The following is a 23,321-nucleotide window of genomic DNA, read 5'->3' on the forward strand; positions in this document are numbered from 1 at the left end:
GTAGGTAATTAACTGAACATGAGCCTGCAGGAGGATGATGCAATTAGAGAGTGAATGTCAGCCCTGAAGCCTAAGCAGGGAAAATGTGAAGTGGGAGTAGGAAGGTGATATTAGTTCTGTTTATAGCAAAAGTAAAATCATCACAGGAATACCGTGTGCAGTTCTCATACCCACGCTTCAGAAAGGACTCTGACAAATCAAAAAGTAGTCAGGAAGTCCTGCAAAAAAATGTGTTGAGGTCTGAAAGGCTTGCCTTAGCACCAAAAGCTAAGAATGAGCAAGCTGCCCGTCTTATCAAAAAGAAAAGCAAGGAAGACTATTACTTCAATGTAAAAGATATTTTTGATTGTGGTCGGCTTTTTAGTATCGGAGGAAAAGGCATAAGGAAAGACAGTTAGGGGTATTTTTCTCTTGAAAAGAAAGAGATATGTAAGATCTACCTGCAAATAAAGCCGTCAAGACCCAAACCAACCCAGTGAATAATTAGCCACATTGACAATGAGGTGCTAGATCTTCTACTCCACACTGTTATGTCTAAAGGTCTTTCCAGGGATGTGACAATTTCCGGAGAAATTATAGACCTGCTGCTGAGACGCTGCAGCTTGCGGGACCATAGCAATCTCTTCCAGCCTCAAAGTCTGTGATTCGCTGACTAACATAATTCTGCTTTCTTTGAATTTATTAAACCCTATTGATGTATACCTGCTGAGGAAGTAGCCCCGAGTCCTTTAAGTTTGAAAATAAGGCATAATGCTGCGCTGGTTTTGTACAGATTTACCACCACTGAAACCAATAGCCTTCTACGTGAAGATAATCTTGAGAACGGGGAGACTGCAAAGTTGTTTCTGAACAGCACAACCTGTTCCCACCACAGACAGGGTAATTCAAAAATCATACCGAATCACTGGAACTAGAAACAGTACTTAATTTTGTTTCTACAGAGATTAGTTCTGCTGAATACAGAAAATTATACCCTTCAGTTTGTCATTTTGTTTGTATGTTTTTTATATTTGAAATAATACCTAACCGTTAAGTGGTTCTGACTGCAAAAACACCAGACTGTGTTTTCAATAAATAATTCCACTTTAATGGCAAAGTAATAATTTAGACAGATACAGTGCGCACACCTGCAAAAAAATATACGCAAGCTGGTTTACAAGCTAGAGGAACAATAAACCAATAGAAAATACATCATCCAGTTAAGTCCGATGACACCAAATACTTATTATTAGGGCTTTACAAAGACTACAAAACTTTTCAGATGATTTATTTCACTGTTTCTGTCTATTTACATGATATGTTACATCAAAAATGTACAAAATATAAAATGTGTACAGACAAATGTTTCACAAACAATTTCTGAGTTGTAAACTAGGTGGACTCACTGAGATGTATTGCAGGAAGTTTTGTATATGTGATATTGTGTGTTTGTGTGTTAAATATGGCAGGAAAAGATTTGCAGGTTTGCTCAGAGCGCAGGTACAGGAAAGAGCAGCTTTCCTTTAGTTCTTTGAGTCAGCCAAGGTGTAGGCGCTGACATTTTGCATCAGAAATGGATCCAGATTTGGGGGGCATGATGTTGGTCTGACTGAATCCTACATGCATAAATTCAGTTAGAGTTTTATTAGGGCAATAGCACCGTGTAGGAACCTCTAGATTCAGCGATGCAGCTCAGTGCCATTTGGATACTGCATTGATTTATCTTTGTTTTACAGCGAGTGACCACAGGGTGGCCACAAAGAGTTAATAGCACCAAATACACATCCTGAAGGTAACATCCACGGAGGTGTACAGTACATGTCTACACAATGCCAAAGCCCTTAGATACCTTCTTGTTTATATGCACCTATTTTAACCGGACGCCTCTTGCGGTAAAAAAGCGTTCCCGATTAGTCTGAGCAGTTGGAATGCAATCTGGTTGTAGCCTGCCGTGACATATGCGCTTAAAACGTTTTCAGATTTTTTTCCCCCCAAAATGTATTGGCTTCGTATAGATATTGAAACATGCCGACTGTAGCATTGATAGCTCCTGCATAGTCGTAACAACTGTAAGTACAGGACAAACACACCGGGTAATAACAGCTTTTAAGGTTTGCATTCTGTATTTGTTTGCAACATACAGGAAATCTCAGCAAGTGAAACATCTCTTAACACCAACAGAATAAAATACAATTTTTTTTTGTTTGTTTGTTTTCGATTTGATTTGTGCAAGGCTTTTTTTTTCTTTTTTCTTTTTTCTTTTTTCTTTTTTTTTAATATTTACAATACCCACCCAGTAGACTGTGCAAAACCAACCCACTTTTACAGTATAAACTCTTCCTCTTCCACAGTGGACATCACTGCTTCAGTGTTCTTTTATGCTGAATTCTTCATGTACAACAATAGCAATCAAAACAACATGCTAAAACTAGAAAAAGGAAAAAAAAACAAACCCATATATTTGTGCTCATGCTGCATCAAGTGCATCCAGCTCTGCTGGATAAGAATTCAAAACATCTATCCTCCAAAAATTCCATTCCGTGGGACCAAATGGATTTGAGCCGATTTTCTCAGCATTTAGGTGGCAGTGGAAGTGGGTTTGGGTTCCTTGTGTATTTCTGAGGGTAGGCAGAGCAATCTATTCACAAGATAAAAATATTATATAGCAACTGTTCTTTCTCCTATCCATTACTTTAAAAAATCATGATATACAGTTATGAGGCTACTGTGTTAACTGACATTTTCTCATTAGTAAATGAAGAAAAAAACAGTGTAAATTACCAATGGTTTAGGAATTAAACCAACTGTAAAACTGTTCTAGAAATCTGTTTTAAGGCAGTGAGACAGCACCATAAGAAATGTTCCTTCTTTCACTGAAAAGGCTCAAACAAACGAAGCCCTAAAAAGCCTTTAATCAGTGTTGGTTAATAATTGGTATAAAACTGTTGTTAAGGAGTGGGCAGGTGGTTAAAAAAGACCTTTGTGGTAAAAACAACTTTATAAAATCTGTGACTCGTGTACTAAAAACTTGATGGAGCGCATCACCGTGACCATGGCAGTTAGAATTAAATTGGCACTTATCCAGCATATCACAGTCATGTTTTCTGGTGATTGCACAATATTGTTTGTGCTTTCTGAGTTACTATCATCATCTTTGACTCGTTTTGGAATGGGCAGTAGCGTACAACACAAACACCACTGCAGTCCTGTGACCAGCACCATGCGGCACAACAGAGGTTAGAAGAAAACTAGAAGACCGCATTGTTCATGCAGCGCTTCAGGGTAAACTAAAGGAGAAAACCAGAAGAAGTTGCACTGTAAACTTGTACAGAGAAACAGAGAGAGAGAGAGAGAGAAACAGAGAGAGAGAGAAAGAGGAAAAGGGAAAAAAAATATTCCAGTTTGGCTAACACGTGTGCAATCTGCTTAGATGCCCTTGGTCTAGGGCCCTTTCCAGTTGACAAATGGAGTCTCACTTGGCTCCATAGGTATTGAAATGCCTTGAAATTAAACTAATTCAAGCTTTCCACTTCAATTTTTCTTCCTGACTTTGCAGAGTTAGGTCTCCTGCCTACCTACAACACACCATTCTCGCTCAGGGACCTCGGCGTGCTGCTTTAATACTGGCAGTGGTCTCGTGGAAACAGATTTTACCATCATCCTCCACCAACGTTTGTCCCTTTCAGAGAGTTGATTCAAGGGACGAATCCAAAATGTCGTCATGGTGGCTGGTGCTATCACTGTCACAGCTTTGCGCGCTCGAATAGTTGGCTGCCTCTTGAAGCCTCATTAGCATATTCATCTGAAAGAAGAAAGCAATGTTTACATAATCTCATCTCATTTAGTGCTGCAGTGACCGTGTTAAAATTTAATTAAGCTCCCTTGCTGTGTGAGGTGTGCTGGTATCTAGCTGAGGGGACCACACAAAAGGATTTCAGAAAGGGCAGAGTGTCAGCAGCTCCTCCTGGCACCCTTTTCATTGCCTTCTGGTCTTTAAATAGAAGTTTAAAGGTCCAAAGAACCAGAGGGATACAATGGAGCTGCCTGATAACTCTCTTTAATTCAGGGGTGAGACCGGCTGCAGCTGCAACATGGGCAGGGGAAGGAAGCCATATCACAGCTGGACGTCTGGGCCTGTATTTGGAGACAGTCAAGCTTCCAGATAATTTTTGGATGGCGTAGACACACTACATTGGAAAGGCAACTGAAAACATAATCACGCTAACATACCCCCTCTGCAAGAGAGAGACGGGGAGGGAGAGAGAGAGGGGTGGACCGAGGCCAGCTGCTTCACAGAAGAGTCCCATCTGCTGTGGAGGGGCTGACCTCAGCAGGGAAGCAGCAACAGATCCTCCTACCCAGGAGAAGACAGCCCCCACACAATTTGGGGATTATTAGAACCTGAAACCCATCTGAAAAATCATCAAAAAGCAGCATTAAGCCCCAGAAAATTACTTGGATGCTTGACGCCTAACTCTGTGTAATGATCAGGATTTTATTTATAAAACATTCGCTTCTGCCAGCATGCTCAGGGCTGCAAGCAATGTTGATATTGCTTTAGTGTTTTTCAAGGAACAAATATGCTGTCATTACAAAAAAGCAGGCAACAAAAAACCAAAGAGAAAGAGGTATTCTTGTGTGGTTTTGTGTTAAGCCCCTTTTTCTAGTTTGCTCAGGAATCCTTACATCTCTGTGGTTTCAGCCTGCACAGCTTGTAAAGTTTTTCGTAGGCATTGAACAGCGTTTAGTACTCTTTAATTGCTATCAGGTAGCTTTTGCTGAAGGTTTAGCAGGTATCCGTGTTTGATAATACAGGATACGTGGGGGCTGTGCAATACAGCCTGCATGTGACACGGCCTGTTTCCACAAGTGCAGTGTCTGTCTCCCCGTGAGCTCCATCGCAGGCAGGGGCAAGCCCTCCGTTCACAAATTTCAAGCTTCTGATATTTAGCACATACAGACACTGATCACAGTGCGCAGGGAGCAGGGGTGATGGGACACTGAGCTCGAGCTGCCCACGTATTTTCACTTTAGTGGAGATGATGCATGTGTGCTGGAAGCCTGGCCGATACACTCACCGGCAGCCCAAATCACAGGGTCAAACAATCACCCCAAAGCTTATGGACTGGGAGACAGGGGATCAAATGAGGTTTTTCTACCGAACGCTTCAGTGAGGCTGAGGAATCATTTTCTTAGCACTGATAAGAGTTAAATGCATTTTCCTCTGAGAAATTCCCTTTTCCAAGGGCTGCCTGTATTCCAAAAGTACAGTTCTCTAAAACGGTATTTTGAATTGCGATAAAGGCAGTCTGTAGAGAAAGCACTATGCAAGAATAGCAGTTCAATATATGCAATTTAATAGTCCATTATCAGAGGCGGCAATGGTAAACCCAAATGTCTGGGATCATATTTAAATAAAACAATACACGGCATTGAGGGAAATCAACCTCTTATCTTTTAATGCCACCACACTTGCATTTGTTTTACATTAAGACTGTTATACAGTCATCAGTTATCTTGAAATGTTCTGAGGAATGGGAGGATGGCTGTCTAATTTGCATTTCCACTAAATTCTCTATGATAGACAAATTAGATAATGTGAGTTTCTCAGTCCCTCATTTGTAGAATGCAGATGAAGGACTGCCCAACCTGGAAAGGTGTTTTTTAGAATAAACTGATTAAGAAGTTGCTGAAGAATGGTATTCAAACATGATAATGATGAAGACTAGATACATTTCTGGGCAGGTGGGAAATGCAAACAATTTAAGGACATATTAACATGACGGTGATACCTGTCCTCCTACTAGATTTTCTATTTATTTTCAACCTTTTTAATAAATTAGAGTAGGATTCATTTTTAAAAGCCCATTTTGGAACAGGTACACAGTAGTTTTTTACTGTACAGTGTACAATTTAACATGTGACAGTGAAGTACATACTGAAAAGCCTTTTCCCCAAAATTTAAATCTTACCAAGGGATCCCCCTCTGTATCAGTCTGCGGAACGTGCTTTGAGGTTGTTCCTTCCTTTGCTGATGCATAACCTTCATAACCAACATCTTCTGGTCTTAGCTGAAGTAGCGATGGCCACTCATGCTGTAGAGATGCAGAGCTCCATGGATAGGTATCAGCTACCCACTTGGAGGGATCTTCCCAGGGTGCCCTCTTACCGTACATCTATATTATGGATATAACACAGGTAAGTATCCTACAGAGTTTTCAGCACCAGTTTTAAGAGCTCACAAAAGTCATTAAAAGCATCTAAACCATTTTAGTAAGTGGCTTGCTTTCAGATGTGCTCAGCACTTGGATATGACAAGACCTCATCTCCATTAATGCTCCTTCAATACGCAGAGTGGCTGCAAGTTGAAAAGCACTCCATAACTAGCGATACTTGTAGGCAACAGTGGGAACCACAAATTCTTTATACAATGTGAAGTGAGACCTTTAGGTAATTTACTTAAGGTGTATCGGTGAAATTAACTCAGACCTATCCAAGACATTCAAGTTAATTGGATTTTGTGTGAAGTGAATTAGCAAGTGCCAGTACAGATTGTTCTCTTCTCCCAGCAAAATGGGATGCAGAAGCAGACATCTGTCCACACCTTAAGTTTGAGATCTCTCACAAGGTTAAGATCTTTCACAAAGGATAGGTTTTCCTTACTATGAAGCACAAAAATGCTTACGAATCTGGAAGGAGGACAGAGGAAGGAAGCATAAGAATATTGTAAGAATATTTAGGAGGTCTGGTAGCTTCCTCACTGAAACGAAGCCTTCTCCACGTTGCTGTTTGCAAGCAACATGTAAACCGAGAGCCCCTTGGTGGTTGTTTTACAGATTTTCTTTAGCTGTGACAATGATACATGGAGATAGGGAGCCATTCACCGGGGCTTTCTGTGATTTCTCCCAGCTCAAACAGGCTCAGACAATCCAAGGAGCAGCATAATATTGGCAGGGCATACACACATGGAGCATTTAGATGGGCTGCACTCCTAAAAGGAGTAAAACAGTGAAGGATTTTAGTGGCAAAGCCAGAGAGATGAGTTGTGCTTATCACTGCAACACCTGCTCCCAGGCACTTGCTGAATCCAGAGCTCCGGGTTAGGCAGCCAAGTTCCCTATATTATGTACAGAGATACTCAGACTCCTTCTGCTCTGAAGCTAGGCTGCTATAACAGGGATCTGCCTAAATAAGCCAAGAGGAAATGTTTCTCAGGGAGGTAGCAGGCTGACTCCAGGCTGTGGGCAGCGCTTCCCCTCATCTGAGATTAACAGTGATTAAATCTTTTCTGGAATCTGGAGCAAGGCCTGTAAATTCAGTGTCTGACAAGTGAGTTTACAAAGTACGAGGCTAGAAAGGCACTTTCTACCCATCCCTGGTTCCAGTAACATCTAATTATATCATATAAAAGATTTCTGTTTATTATTAATAATGTTATTCTATGGAAGCCATCCAAAGCAGCTAAAAATTGGAATGGTTCATGAAACAACAAATTTTCTTCCATATGCTGCCATCTTCTGCTCTGGAACTGAAGTTTTCATTTAAGTAGGTACGCTGTATACTTGGGAAAATATGAGCATGAAGAATATCACTGCATTTTTAGAGCTGGTCTAAACAAGCGCTGTTAATCTCACCGTGGCTGTTCTATCAGATGTTTGGCAGTTTTTTTGCACAAGGCATAAAGACTCTGTAATTCCCAGAGAGATAAGCCGTTTCAGGAAAGCGTGAGATATTCAGCAGGCAAGATTCTAAACCTCCAGCGCATCAGTATGTCACTATGTCAACACAAGGTGATAAAGAAACCGCAGCTGCTTACACAATTCTTTGACTCGTCCATAACAACCCCCTCTGCACTGTGCAGTAATTTCTTTCAGTGTTATGTGTGGCAAAAAACTGCCTTTCCACAAAGCATCTTTTCAGAGGACACAGAATTGCAGTGCATAAAAGAAAAAGGAAAAGAGAGAAAGCCAAATAAAGATTGAAAACAAACAAACAAAAAAGGAATAATTTCAAGATTTAGGTTTGCTGCAAAGATGTGGAATGGTCTGAAATCTTAACCTACATGGAACAGCTTACAGTGCTATCTACAGCAAATCTATTTGTAACCCTCTTTCTATTAAAGTAGAAGAAATTTTAATAGTTCATTAACAACCAATTGAACTGCTGCTAACACTGAGCTCTGGAGAGGACAGGATAGAGGGAACCGTGAAGCATTCTGATCTGACGGCAGTTACCCCGAATCAGAATTACAGTCAGGAGGAAGCCTTAGCCCATACAGAGAAACTAAAAAGGAGAAACAAAAATATGCGAAATGAAAGCAGGGCTGCAAGATATAAGGGCAAATAGGGACAGACCTTCACATTCAGCAGGGCCAAAGAGTAAATTATCTCAATCCGGTTAGGTAAGGCCATAAACATTTTTTTTTTTTCTGAATGGTGAAAATATCCTTGTTCACAAGCTTTCCTCCAAAAGCCTGTGTGCCTACGTAGTATGTAGGTGGGAGAGGATTACACAGACCAAAGCTATTTTCTTGCACCAGTCTAAGAGCTATTAACTCTTCCATACAGGAATTGGCTGAGACCACCTTGAATCAAGGAGGCAATCTGAGCTGTATTTAGCATTGCTGTAAACTCTTTCAACAGTGGAAAACGAACCTTCCTCCAGTCACAGAGGAGAAACCCTCTTCATAAAATATGAGACATGCTAGTGCTGGAGCGCTAACCAAAGCCAAATTATACATCGCAGTAAGAGCAGGTCAAAAGAAGTTCAAGGCTGATTTCTATAATCCCTCCACAGATTTTCTTGCAAATGCAAAAGCATGCATACTTGGATGCATTGGTTAAAAGTAGCTTGGAGAAAGTTTATGAATCTAATAAAAAAAAAAATTGCTGGGAAACAAATGACATACCTGAAGTCCTTCTCTCACAGCTTCCAGAAGATACGGCACCAGGGAATAGTTCCAGAGGTCTGTGAACCACACTCTGGAGCCATCAACATCCATAGGGCAAGGGAGGAAGAGGCGGGGACCTGAGAAGCCAAGTTGTGTTTTAACAAAAGTAGAACTAGGGAACACAGTAAAAATAATCTTCATGGCATTAAAAAAGTTGTATTGGAGCAAACTCAAGTGAAGAGAATACTAATGCAGGACTACAATAAGGGAGCTATCAGTCTCCTGTTATTAAAAATGAACTAATGTCACTTTATCCAATTCTAAGGCCTGGTGAACACTTACAAGTTTTACAGGCAAAGTTCTGTAAAAGGATGACTTCTTTGCTAACATGGCTATTCCACTAAAAGACCTCAGGTACATGTATATCTCCCACTTTCTAGTTTACTGAACAGACTGTCCAAGTGTTTTTATTGCTGTAATTATACTGCAGTGTGAAAGCAGGGAAAAAAATTTAAGCTTAGGAAAGTTGCTATTGAGGTAATTTTTTGTAAATTTAACTTTTTAAAATTATGATAATTTACCTGAAAGTCTTCAGCAACCAAGGCAGAAATACCAGGAAATACATACTCTCTCATTAATCTTTCCATTTTCATTTCAATTTTGCTGTCAACTAGACAAATTCGCCATGCCGATATTGTACTTCCCATTGAGAGATGACAACTTTTAAAAAGATGATACATCCTTCTCAAATGTCTAAAATGCTCAGCCTGCATCGTTATTTCAAACCACTCCACCAATGGACTCACCAATGGTTACATCTGAAGAGCTGTGCGTTTCTAGGAAGCTGTTGAGATGATGCCACGTTTTGGGGATCCAGTCAATGATTTTGATGAGATCATTATTGCGTATGTTCTTTTCTATTTCAGTCTCAATCAGTTTCCTTCTCAGATATCTTCCCAAGAAACCTTTAACAGGCTCTGTGTGATTAGCACACAGCACCCACCTGGGTAGAAAGGATAAATGTCAAACAGCAATGAATAGCAAATACATCGTTTCCTCGTAAACATACAGATGAAGGTAATGTCATAAGCTTCTGGATCTTGTTAGTCAGCAAGTATAAAACTGCTCCAATAAACCACGTTATTGCCCACTGCTACAACACAATCAAAACAGGTTTCAGCAGGAATTCAAGACACTGCTGAAGACAAATGGAATGCAAGAATGCAATCGTCTTCAGCAACTTGCTCGAGGTGCCAGAAAGTATCTTATTTCTTTCACTATTCCCTGACACCATTCAGAGACCCATCAATAAAGGAGAGACACAGAAGCTGAAATACGTTGCTGTGATGAGCCACTAGATCAATGTTTGTTGAAGAACTGGGCTGAGAAGCAGGGAGTTGTGCAAACGTGGCCACAGTAAATACGGGGTGAATGTACCTGAAATTGTGATGCAGCTCCAGATTTGGTGAAGAAGAAACTCCCTGGTTCATGGTTCCAATAATATAGGGACTGAAAAGAGAAAAGCATTAGATTTTATTGAGGAAGTATCCATTCAGATATTCAGAGAATGTTCTTTCATCTTATCTGTACTAGCCCAATTTTAAAAGAGTCTCTGGATGTATTGTAGTTTTAGATTTAAAATATTTGAGGTGCCCTTTCTTAATATTTATTCTTGTATGATTTCCCTCTCTGCGCATTTGTAGTTTACTAGTACTCATGTGTAATAAAAAAATAAATGAGGTAACCCTGTCCTCATGTACCTAATAATTTTGCAGTAGGCTTAGAGTTTTAATTTCAGAAGCCAGTGAATCTCATGAGTAAGACAGAGTAGGCAGTGATTTTATGAAGGGAAGTCCCTATGATGGCACTTTTACAGCAGAAATAGCCTATGTTAGAGGCCAGTAAAAGTTCAAGAAAACATTATTTTTATTCTTGCTTGCCAATAAAGAACAGTCAGCAAACTTCATACTTCTGCACTGCTACTGGAAAACTGTAGGAAGTGCAAGTCCACCAGATATACAGCTGCTTTTGCATGACATGGTCTGTGAGTTCACACATATCCCAAATTCCACTATTACAAAGTGCATTTCTTCTTACTCTCCCATAAACTGTCCTCATGGTACTAATGAGATTGTGTCATCTGACAGGGTGAAAGGGGTAAGACCCTAATGCACTGAAGCATTTAAGTATATTAAATTCTGTGGCACGCTTAAATCTCACTGAGATGAATGGGAGTCATATAAATAAAGTGAAGCAGAAACCTAAGGACTTCGCTGAAGAGGGTTAAAATTATTCAAGCACAGCCTATGGGAGTCTAAGTTTCCACTGGGACATTTTATTTTGCCACATAACAGCTTTTACCATTTTAATTGCAAAAGGTGTGTGAAAGGGGAGAGAAGAGCTCCTACCTACCATTTATTATATTTACAGTTGAGGAAACCATTGAAGATGTCACTTAGTGAACTGATGTGATGGAGGTTATCAAGAATTATGACCACAGGGAGGTCAGCACCATTGTTGTCAGCACTGCATTGCTCAGCTAGGTTTGCTAGGTATTGTCGCAGATCCTTCAGCAGAATTAACAAAAAAACCCAGAAAAGATTAACATAATTAGACCATAGATGTAATTTCAGTGGAAAAGATTTTCAGAAAGATAAAGAGGCCGCTAGAAAGTTTCCCCACTGTGGATCATTCAGCTGGATCAGCACATGCAGGAAGACCTGCTTCTTAGATAGGGCAATAGTAAAGCCACATGCTAGGAAATACAAAGGCACTAAACATAAGGCAAGTGACTGAAGCGTACACATTCCTATTTGGTGGATACATTCCTCAGAAACCTGCTGATAAAGTGTCTTATCTCCAGAGGAAAATAGATTACAATAAAATATGTCATTTCCAATGAGCTGAGATAGATACATTAATTTTTGGACCTCCATCTTACGAATGTCATGTTTATATACTAAAAAACCCCCACCAAGTTATCACACAATTTAGGCATATTGAACGGCTCCTTCAGATATCTCCTTTTACCACTCTCACTGAAAATCTGTTTGATCTTTTGAGGATACTGTATCACATTTCATAATAAAACTTGTTCTGTAAGAAATCTGTAAATTCTTTTTTTCTGTCGGCTATCTGTCGGGCTATCATTTAGTGCTGGAGTAAAAGAGAACTTTCTATAATAAAAACATTTCATATTTTTCACAACACTGTTGCCCTTAAGGGCTGGGCTAGTCAAGTTTTACAGCTATATCTCTAGAGGTATCTAATTTTGTCAGTGTTGTGAATGCTCAGTATTATGGACAAAGTTCCTATTACTGTTTTACTTTCTGGTTCAGAGATAACAGAATCTTTTCTTCTTTAATAGGAAGATGCAATCTTTTTTATATTAAGAAAGATTTTTGTTTGACTTTTTATGATCGGGTGTCTCTAGAGGAACATCATGGGTTTCTTCCACAGAACAGCACCATCTGTATTATCCAAACACACTCGGTATTTGACAATGTTGGTTTTTCTTTTTTTACTACAAACTCAAAAGTTCTATATAAACCTTAATAGAAACAAAGGAAAAGAAAAAAAAAACAAACAACACCCAAACCAAACCCTAAAAATAATGACAAATACAACAAGCAATTTACCAGAAATCCAAAAGCTTGCTCTTTTGTGGGACAATTTTCATTATAAATGTATATGGTACAACAATAAAACATAAGCACATCCTCTGCCAAAGTAAATGGCATCACAATCCTCTTTATAAAGACAGTGAAAAGCGGTGTTTTTACTGGAATGGTCCGCTCACCCCTTTGGGATCTGTATGTTCTTCCTTCTTATACTGTGTTAGCATTCATTACGTTCTGTGTGTATCAGAAAGCTCCTGGCAAAGCCTTTCATTTTCTTTTCCCTGGGTACCAGGTTAGGAGTATACCCAATTTAGGAAAGCAAGTGAATAGTATTATCTGTGGCTAGCACAGTAGTCTTGCTAGAAGCTTGATAATCTGAGCTATGTAAATCACTGTCAATGTGACACGATGCATGAGGCAATTTTTGTACGGTCAGCTTCCTGACCGATGCAAGCCAGAAACCGTGGTAGCAGTTGTATTTATCCTGTGCTGATTAAGAAGCTGAACACAAGACAGTAATTCCAAATCCTGAAATTTTTGCTAAGAATAGGCTGCTATTACCACTATAAAAAAAGCAAGTCAGAATAGTATTGCTATATGTCCGATCTTTCCGACAAAGGAATTAGAGACACTCTAAGAATTTAATTTATATAGGAATTTGACTCTGTATCTATCCTTAAGGTGGGTTTCCTCAAGTGAAGGAAAATTCAGACTTCCTTCATAGTGCTTCAACAGTTTGTTTAGAACAGAAAGATCTAGTCCCTGTTCCTCACAGGGATTGGAGACTGAATTCTTGGCAGGAAAGAATGCCAACTGAGCAACAAAACAGTATGACAATTAATAGGATCTGCTGTGCATCACCACTACAAATTGGGCAATAGGTTATCTTTTCAACTGTAACTTACCTTGCTTGACTTGTGATCTACGTTAAAAGTTGCAATTGCATCCTCGGTTTTTTTTCTGCCAGATTTAGTTATAATATATTCAGCCAGCCTGTTAGCTAAATAGGTCTTTCCTGTGCCACTGGGTCCCGACAGAATAATTCTGCGATGCTCCATCAGTAAATTAAAGTACCGCTGGGTAATTGGCTTAGGAATTAATGTGTCAAACACAAAACTGTCCAAACTGTTTTCTTCCACTCCTGGGAACAAAAGAAAAGAAAAATGGCCTGTCCTCATCTTGACTAAGGTAGGTATAGGCTTGGCCTAGCACCTGATGGCATCAGTGCTATACTCAAAGCAAGGTAAGATACTTCTGCCTAAATCAAATTCCTATCAAGGGCTTCATTACTGTGGAAGTGCTTATATCCTTCCACAGGTCCAAAAAATTAAACAGCGGTAGTGGGACAAGATGGGTGGGAGAGATGAAATCAAAGTAAATGTGAAGAGAAGGCTCAGTGAGGCAAAGATGTATGTTTCAGACACTACAGGCAACCGTGACAAAAAAAAGGTCAAAGTGACAGCCAGAAGGGTTACCGGTTGTCACATCAATGTATGTATAGTTCTTCTGAAGGCCCCCCTCCCCTCCTATAGCAAATCCCTACAGCTTTTGAAGAGCATTGAATTTTTCCTGCAGAACTGGGTAAGGCATAAATATTTCTCATCATAATCTCTGTTTTGGGGTTGGGTTTTTTTGCCACTAATCAGAAATTTGTACTTTGCTGTGATTTGGCAGTCAGGCAGAGAAGGACAGAGATATCCGTAGATTTGCCTCAAAACGTTGCACTGCGTTAAGTATTGTGCAATGTCATACAGAGAATTTACCTTATAAATGAGTCCTTGAACTGGAGACAAACTACAGAACCGTCAGGTGTAAGAAAAAAAATATGAAGGGAAGGGGGACTGCAGTGAAGAACTCTACAGTATCTGCAAAAATATTCTTGGGGTTTTACCTTTCAGGTTCACAGTGATGACGTTATTATCTCCAACCAGATATCCACAAGGCAGCAGTTCAGGCACTTCTAGGCTATGGGCTCTAATTACATCCCCTATACTATAGCTAGCAATGCAGTCAGAGCTTAAACCCAGACTAGTAGTCGGATCCACTCGGAAAATATATTCCTGAAATTATATGAAAACATAAGACATAAAAATAGAAATGGTTAATGAATGAAAGCAGTTTGGAAAATATTTTGGTACAGGTGAAGTCGTTTGACAAGGGGATTCTTGCCGTCATATTTAATAGAGAATAACCTACAATCATGAAAAAAGACCAGTAACATTAAGAATAAAGTTTAATAGTGGTGTTAGCTATATGTGAAAAAACAGATCAAAACAAAAATTTGTCAAGACAACCCAAAGAATAAAGAATTTTTCTTAAGTGAAAAAGAAAATTGAATTACTACTTGAGCTAATTTTTCAGTGTCTTACCTTAAAAAGACGTCTGATTACACCATCTAAAACATCCCATTTTGTTTTTCCACTGACTCCAATTGATCCTATCAGATATGCATGTGGTTTTTGATCCTGCAAAGAGAGATTTTTGGAAACTGGACTAAAAATGGTGGTAATTATTTTTCTATGAAGATTCATCATTTTCCCAGTGACGACAAATAATATTATTTAGAATGTGATCTTATAACTTTGTTAATAATCTCTGTGACAGAAATAGGTATAGATGATATTAATTTGGTACATATTTATAAGGAAGGAAACACAGTATCTTATTCTGCTCTTTGATTGCACCTGCGTTTATACAGAGCTGAATAAAAATAAAAGTTGCACTGTATTTAAATTTTTTTGTCACACAGAACATGTAAACACGACAATGCAATTACAAATTGATTACCTCAGCAGCGTATTCATAGTTGCACCCTAAGGGGTCCAAGGCATAAATCTCATTTATAACAACTTTTAAATGGAGATAGCAAGTCCCAGAACATCCTACTGCTAATTAAACTGAGAATTGGTAGTGTCTCAGCCACCACAAAGGCAGAAGGAGGCCATGTGACATTAGCCTATGGAGGGTGCCTAACTGTATTGAGCATGGATGACAGAGAAGAGAAATGCTATCTTTAGGGTATTTCCCTTCGGTTCTTGGCTGAAAATACTGAAACAAGTTGAGCTACTATATACTGCAAGATTTGCCTGAGTTATAATTCTGCATCTAGACCTTTGGGTAATGAACTTACCTTGGCTCGACTATAGCCCTTGTTTATGGTGACTAAAATTTTCACGCTATGACCTTCTTTGTGGAGTGCTCCATCACTGACATCATCCAACAAAATATCTACAATAGAAGAAGGGAAGTGATCAACCTGACAAATCACATCAGTTATGTTCACATCATCAGTTCAATATTTGTTCAAAGGACTTTTCGGTTAAAAAGAAAAGCTGCCATCAAAACAACTTGCAATCATTTTAACCTGTACTTATTCCTAATTCACCTTTTATGTTGGAGGTGAAAAAAAACCTTACAATTTGTCAAATTTTGAAGCAATATTAGGAGTTTTAATCATGTAGAAATGAATAGGGAATCCATAAATAAATAAATTCTTGCATTATAGTCTTGCCTTTGCTTTGCTTCTTGGAACATGTTCAAAATTACCGTACGTCTACAAAGTAATGTCGTTTAAAACCTAAACTAAGTTTATATCTTTGGGCACTCATTGTGCCCTTTAGAATGTTGTAAGGAGAAAACCAAGAAATCCTTGCATTGATATGTTTGCTTCTAAGTAAAATAGCATTTAATTTCCCTTTTCAGCTGGTATCTCTACTTTCCGTACATGTGGCATGGATAGAGTCTTTTTAACCCCTGCAATACAGGCTTACAAACAGTATCCACTAGAAAGTCACTTTGCAGTCCTGCAGAATATGGGACTGTGCATTCAGCTATTCCTCTAAGAAAAGGTTTCATTTTTCTTGGAAGTAAAGAGTGATTCTGATCTGCTCTGGGACGCTGTTTCTACCTCTTCCCTAACTCCTGAAAATAGAAAGCAGGAGGACGTATTTCCTACTGAAAGCTGAGCCTGCAGCTTTACTACAAGGGATAAAACTGCTGTCTTCCTCTAGAAGTTCTCTCAGAGATTTTACTGTTAGACATTTAACCTATCAAATTAGGAGAGATTATGGATTTGCATTTTCTTCAAAGGGAAGCACAGTAATCCACTACCCTAAATCCTGCTCATTCTTATTGTGGTGATTGAAGAAAAGCATCAACTTCGTGTCATAGTCTGCACAAAGTCAGATTTCACCCAAATTAAATGAGGTGCCAGTAAGATTCAGTCACTTGCTCAACGCAAAAACAAAGGAGTCTTATGAATATGACTTCAATGAATGTATTAAAAAATAAGTCCTCATGTAAAATGTTTGATAACTTACACTCAGATCTAGAAAGCAAATTCTGATGATGGGTTTTTTGTTGTTGGGTTGGTTTTTTTTTGTTTTTCTTATTGATCAAATGAAGAAATGTTTTTGTTGTGAGATTAAATAAATCCACATTTATTTTGTTCCAGGCAGAGAGTTTTTCTGTGCCACTAACACTGAATGTTTCACTTGACTTGTCTTGTGTTTTGGCATATTTGACAAACCTTAAGAGTCTCCATAATGTCATAGTTCGTCTGAGGGCAATTTACAATGTTACTGACCCCCTGTGAAATTTTTTAATCTCTAAATGACACTCATGTAGCCTTTTAAATACATTCTTCTGTAAGTCTTAAGGAATGAGGAACCACTCTGTGCCTAGAAAAAAAATTCCACTTTCTAAGAGCTCTCCCTCTCACTGACACAAAGGGCTGAGAAGATGCCTAAGGGGGTCTAATCTCATGGTGGTGCTAATTGCTTTAATTACCTCCTGCGAGGCCTCCTACTTAGGTGCACTATGGTGGCTCCAGCTCACTTGTCTGAGCTCTAGTGTTCTTCTCATCGGACAGTACAGAGAGTCTTGTGCTAGTCCTTGTTTGCTGCTCTTTACTCCAATGTCTGACTAAAATATGTGTGTCTGTGACACCCCTTCCCAGCTTGCCACTCACACCTATCTGGAGGAGATGATCATACCCTTAGGAAGTGGCAATGCTTTGAGCATTGCCAGATGACTGCGGTCATTTGGAGACACTGGTCTCCCAGGAAGTGCCACGGCATTTTTTAATTTGATGAGCCAAAGCCATTGTTATTTCTCTCAGCTTAGTTCCCAGCATGATTAACCTCTTCGTATCTCAGGGACTTTTGCTCAATAGCACTCCAGCTGCCGCAGAAATCCCACAAGGCTTGGTAGGAAGCTGTCACCCTTCCAAGTTCTCTGGCACAGCAACAAAATGATAATCACAATGATCAAAAAGGCTGGATTCACAATCAAATGAAATCTTCCACTCCTCATTAGGCACCCTTATTTCTTTAATTTCTTATAACTAAAAGTAATTACTTTGCATGCTAGAAATGCATTTCGAACCAATAACACAGAAAATTATATAAAGCTTATATTATGTTTATTCCTGTATCTAGACAGAGTTAGTGCCAAACAACAAAGTGCTAATAGTTGCTGCTCATGAAAGAGATTCTACAATTACCTTTTTGAAAAAAAAAAAATCCAGTTTTTATTTATTTTTTGTGTGTGTGTGGATGTGTGAGGAGAAACCAAAGTTAAAACTTTTTCTCCCTGTTTTTGCAACACTTCATTGTATACCAAGGCCCAGCTCAGTCTCATCCCTGCTTAAAGTTAAACCTGGCAAAAAGTAGGCTGGAATGTAAATAAAAAAATATACCAATTTTCATATAAAATTTGATATTAACCAGAAGAAATATTCAAACATCCGTGTAATTAATGACTGGCAAGATAATACAACTAACTGCCAATCCAAATTATAGTCAGGCAGTTTGGCACATTCCCAGTTGTACTCTTGCCTAGACTCTTTGTACAATTATTAGCCACATTTTTATTGCTTCCAGAGACTGCATTATACTTTCTGTGGAGTCTATGCTAATGAGCCCTGCTTTGCTTCTGCTCTGCTCCTGGTTCTAATGTTAGAGACAGCACTTCTGTTTCTTGGCTACATTATTTAAACAAGTGTAGAAGGCTTATTATCATAAACTCTATGGCATGGAAAGTAATCAAATATTAATATTCAGGATGTGGACCAAAGTTCTCCTTGCTTTCTCTCATTCTCTGAACACAATGAGAGTGCTTGATAAGCCAGGCAGGGTTTGGCTCCTGTGATAAATGGTGATTTGGTCCAACATAGGCTAACTAGCTAGATCACATTAAAAAAATGTAACAGGAAAAGCTAACCGAGACCACCTTCTGCCCCAGCTGCAAATACGAAATGAAGTTAAGGGAGCTGACCAAATGATAAAAGATTTGTAAAACAAAAAAAAAAAAAAAAAAAAAAAGAAAGTGTAATGTACTATGCTTATATTTGTCCCATAGGGACAAGAGAATATATCTATAGAGTTGTCAAGTATACTAGAACAGACATTGTCCTTTTCAAACAAATTGTAAACTAGATGACCAAAGGGTATTGTAAACTAGGTAAGTAGAGAGTATCATAGCTAGAAATGAAGCAAACATAACAGTCTGTTACTATTTTCAGAGCCTTCTCAAAGCTACATTTTCAGACACAACTGCCAACATTCTTCCTCATTTCCATTACTGATTGTGTATCTGATGTTTACCTGAGTGATATGAGGCATTTTAATTTTCAGGCATGCCTCAAATATGGAGCATTTAGAGGGTGAAAATAGTTAATTCTTACTAATTGCTGAGGCATGCACATGCCCAAAATATGTTTACCTGATGTAACAGATTCTGTGATATTTAAATTGTTCAGAGAAAGTCCTAGTGACTGCCGTGATGAGGAAGATGATGTGCTGCTTGAAGACTCTGATGACGGACGGGCAGGCTTTCCAGTATTTCCAGTCTCTGCCTTTAAACGATCATTTTCAGCTTTCAATATCTCAATTTCATTCTGTATTCAAAAGAAACCAACATAAAAGCACAGGAGGTTATTCTTTTGGAAAACCACCGAGGGTGACGACTATTCTGTTTGCCTGCGGGAGCTAACTGGTTTACCCCTTTCACAGCAGTATGTAGCACTATATATCAGAAGTATAACGCAGTCAGTGAAAACTGGATTGCCTTCACTTCTGAAATGAAGGGGAAAAAAAACTATAACCTTGTTTTAGCTTTTGCCTCAAGACAGTTCCTAAACAACATAAGCTTCAAGCTTCTGTGTTTATTGTACAGTTGACCGTAATACAAGTGTGGTGAGAATTTTCCCAGCTATCCCCAGTTTTATAAGCTACTTTCTATTGTCATTTATCTTAGGTAACAATCAGTTAAGAAAGTTATTGTTAAAATCTTGGGTATGTCAATGTTTCTGAAGGCACATAAAATTATTACTGCCATAGAATGTAAAATTTAAGCAGTAACTTCACAGAGGAGAAATGAAATTAAAAATGGGCAATTAGAAATCGATAGTTTAACAGTTTCATAACCCTTCTTGCTATCAGATAAAACTTTTTGATCATTCAAACATGGGATTGTTCACGTAACGGCCAGCAAACCCTCTTTGATGAAAACAGACAGTGACAGATGAATCAGAACAACTCGGAATTTTTTTTAGCTAAATCCTCTGTGGTGCCAAGTGATTATTGAATGTACAATAATAAAATGAAAACTTAGCCTGAGAACAGCCTGGTACCAGCTAAATCTAGCTTTCAGTCGCTTCACGAAGCACAGTACAAAGCAACTGCTTATTCTTGCAGATGGTTTTGCACATCAAATTTAATTCCACATTCACTAACACTCTGCTAAAAGTCCTGTTCTTTTATGAAGGCTGTATAGCTACATTATACAAGTAAAAACATAAGGGATAGCATCACAAAAAACACCACAACAGCTACAAAAAGATTAGACCATATAGACAAAGTTGAGGAGATAGTGAAAGGGAAGGGACAAACCAGCAAAATAGTGACAGAAGGTAACAGATGAATGCACCAGTTTAGCCTGAGGTTCAAATCAGGAGCTATGGTGAAATAAGTCACAAAATCTCCATCTACTCTGCAATTTATGCTGGTTAATTACACAACTCAGCAGTCTTCCATTCAGCTGAGCTTTAGATTTTTAAGGTGCTTCGAACGCACACGGTATTCATATATCATTCTTATCAATTCAACTTTCTCCCCTTACCAGTCCTCATCAATTCACCAAAACATCACAGAGTCTGGCAGCTTCAAGGTGGCTGCCTGTCCTTTTGGGAAAACTTCAGAAGAAGTAGCAATTACCAGCGACAGCATCTGAACTAGTCACCTCTGTCCAGCTTTGGTGAAATTCAGACCTTGGAGGCCTGTGACTACAGCAGACGCTTCTCTCCGGGGAGTTCATCTGGTTTACTCAGTCATGTCCTGGTGTAAGACCATAATCAGCAGATAAGCCTTTACGTCCTGTTCTCCTCCATTGCAATTAAGTGTATTCTATCCCTTACAGTTCCTAAAAAAATTTGCTGGCTCCAGATCAAATGCTTTACTTATGTCTGGACAATTGAAAGCCATATTTACAGACCAGTTCTCGATTCTTCTTCCCCCTATTTGAGAGTTCTGCCAAATATCCCATAGCAATGTTGGCACCTAGTGGTGTGAGCACCTGGGTGGATGGCAGGTACCACAGATGTTTAAAGGTGACTGAGACTGCTATAGGCATGGTATAAACAAAGAGGTCTAGAAAAGACAGCAAGCATCCTGAATCTGGTAGTTATGAAATCAGCCGCTGTGGACACCTATACAAATCTGCCTGCAGGTGCACCTGATCTAAGCACCCAGCACGGAGTAATTCAGCTGACAAGCCACTGCGGCTGGATTCAGCTGTGTAAACGTGGGTTTCCAGTGACATTGTAAACATGGTCTTCCATGGGTAGAATGCTAAACCTACAAGTCCTGTGCCGTTGCAAATACCTGAGGCTAGTTCGAACGGTAACAGGTGCCTACGCTCAAGCAGCTCAATATCACCCTTTATATCTATTTTAGGATGATTTTAGGATAGCTCTCTAGGCCCCACTACTGCAGGACTAAAACTCAATTGACTACAACAGGAATTTATCACCTAGCTCATACCTAGGCACCTAAATGCAGCTGTCCTAGTCACAACCTGAATCCCCACCCCGTGGCCTTTATTCTGTTTCCCAAATACAGGTTTATAGTCCCTTCAGGGATGTCCCAGGTATCTCACCTGTCGTTACAGAAGGGCCCAGATCTACTGAAGGACCTATGTCATACTTTGTGGATGTTGTAGATATTTTTGGGCACCCAACATGACACTAGACACTTGAATGTGGGCAACAGAGCTGAGTCCCATAAAGCTCCGTGCTCCACTGAAGAACGCTGCCGTTCTTTTTGCATCCTTTCAGCCTCATGAAAAGGAAAGTCTTCTGATGAAAAATGTGTTCAGGAAGGATTTGGAGCAGTGTCACAAAATAATGTAGTGAAATTTTAGTGACGCTGGATACAATAATTCAGTTCAATTGTACATTCTTTGCTTTGGCAAGCCATGACTGGGTTAGGAATCAGAAATGATAAGAAAGTTTGCACATACACCCCCAGCCCCCCCCCCAGCCCAAGGATTTAAAGCTCTGTAGAAATCACTTCTTGATCTGCTTGTCTGTCATGTTGCTTTCCCCAGTCATAGGGGTTGATAACAAATATCCTTTGGGCAGGGATTATGTCTCCTCCGTATCTCTTAAACATATTTTAGCTATTAATATAAATGCTCAGAATATCATTATTATTAGGTGAACCCATCATACTCATCCTTTGGAAGCACTGTCAATCCAGCAATTTACATTGTATTGACATTTTTTTGGTACCTGAAACAAAATACTGGGAAAGGAGATACACCAGGCTTACCTTTGGGGTGCACCCCTGTCATCACTTAAGCTACTGCACTGACCTGCATGCGGTTCATGGCTTCCCGAATCTGATCCAGATGGTGTGCAGAGCTAAGGGCTTCAAGACGAATGTCCGTTAATTTTAGCTCTTTCTCCCTCAGCTCGCTCTTTAGCTGAAGAATAATTTCAGCCTCTGCCTCTGTGCACTCACAGATCCTAAAGAGGAGCAGGAAACAGGCAGGAGATTAAAGGAAGGTTCTCCCCCCAAAGCAATGTCATTACCAAATATCAAAGTACAGAGAATGCTTGCTGCTGGTGAAACCTATGAGTGAAGAAAGACTCTTATCAAAGAAACATGAAAAGGCTCAAATTGCAAATTAAAAAAGGAAAAAGGCCTCTCCAGATGAAATGATCAGCTTGCTTTATACATTTCCAGCTTAGTTAGGTAGTTCCCTATGGTGAATAAAAGTTGTGAAAAGCTTTTCAGAAATCTTTTTTTTGAGTGTGTATCATCCATTGGTTTTAATTTGATTTTATATCTGCATCATGTCTTTGGTGCAAAGGTTATAATTTTCTTAAGTAGTAACAGTCAGAACTGAAGTATGTTGATTAAACTACGCTACTGGTATTTATTATCTGTTAGGTATCAACAGTTTTCTCTGTTTTGAACAGGACACAAAGAGACAGTCCTTGACTTCATGTTCTAAAGATTTTGATCTGTAATCATTTTGATTTGTGATGGTTGACTTTTTGCCTATAGTCTGTCATTTGGTAATGTATGGTATCTGAAATCATGCTGGTTGGTTTTGGTTGTTTTTTCCTTAAAGACTGGATTAAAAGTAATCACCGTGTGATTATTTTTCATGAGCATTAATTTTAAGGGAAGAAACCATTATATTGTGAGAAAGGATCAAAACATGACTAGCCCAGGGACCCACAACTGTCCAGTTCTCATGTTAGACTGTTTTGCTTCTCTGCGTCATCATCAGACCTAGTTCCATTGCATAATAGAACCAGCAGA

General features: G+C 39.2%; 1 protein-coding gene across 8 annotated transcripts in view; it reads right to left on the reverse strand.

The window, feature by feature from the left end:
* Positions 1 to 1,064: 1,064 nt before the first annotated feature.
* Positions 1,065 to 23,321, reverse strand: part of NAV3 (neuron navigator 3) — a 421,955-nt gene continuing 399,698 nt past the window's right edge. For all 8 annotated transcript variants that reach the window (XM_054207726.1, XM_054207716.1, XM_054207692.1 and 5 more), the window contains 12 exons: positions 22,363 to 22,516; positions 19,213 to 19,387; positions 15,620 to 15,717; positions 14,859 to 14,954; positions 14,381 to 14,549; positions 13,395 to 13,630; positions 11,282 to 11,436; positions 10,307 to 10,378; positions 9,676 to 9,872; positions 8,888 to 9,006; positions 5,952 to 6,155; positions 1,065 to 3,781 (listed from right to left, as the gene is read on the reverse strand). In XM_054207726.1, coding sequence (XP_054063701.1) covers positions 3,662 to 3,781; positions 5,952 to 6,155; positions 8,888 to 9,006; positions 9,676 to 9,872; positions 10,307 to 10,378; positions 11,282 to 11,436; positions 13,395 to 13,630; positions 14,381 to 14,549; positions 14,859 to 14,954; positions 15,620 to 15,717; positions 19,213 to 19,387; positions 22,363 to 22,516 — 1,795 coding nt within the window. In that variant the 3' untranslated portion in view covers positions 1,065 to 3,661. The remainder of the gene's footprint in view (positions 3,782 to 5,951; positions 6,156 to 8,887; positions 9,007 to 9,675; positions 9,873 to 10,306; positions 10,379 to 11,281; positions 11,437 to 13,394; positions 13,631 to 14,380; positions 14,550 to 14,858; positions 14,955 to 15,619; positions 15,718 to 19,212; positions 19,388 to 22,362; positions 22,517 to 23,321) is intronic.

The sequence above is a fragment of the Rissa tridactyla genome, chromosome 1 (genome assembly GCF_028500815.1).
Source record: "Rissa tridactyla isolate bRisTri1 chromosome 1, bRisTri1.patW.cur.20221130, whole genome shotgun sequence".
NCBI classification, from domain to species: Eukaryota; Metazoa; Chordata; class Aves; order Charadriiformes; family Laridae; genus Rissa; species Rissa tridactyla.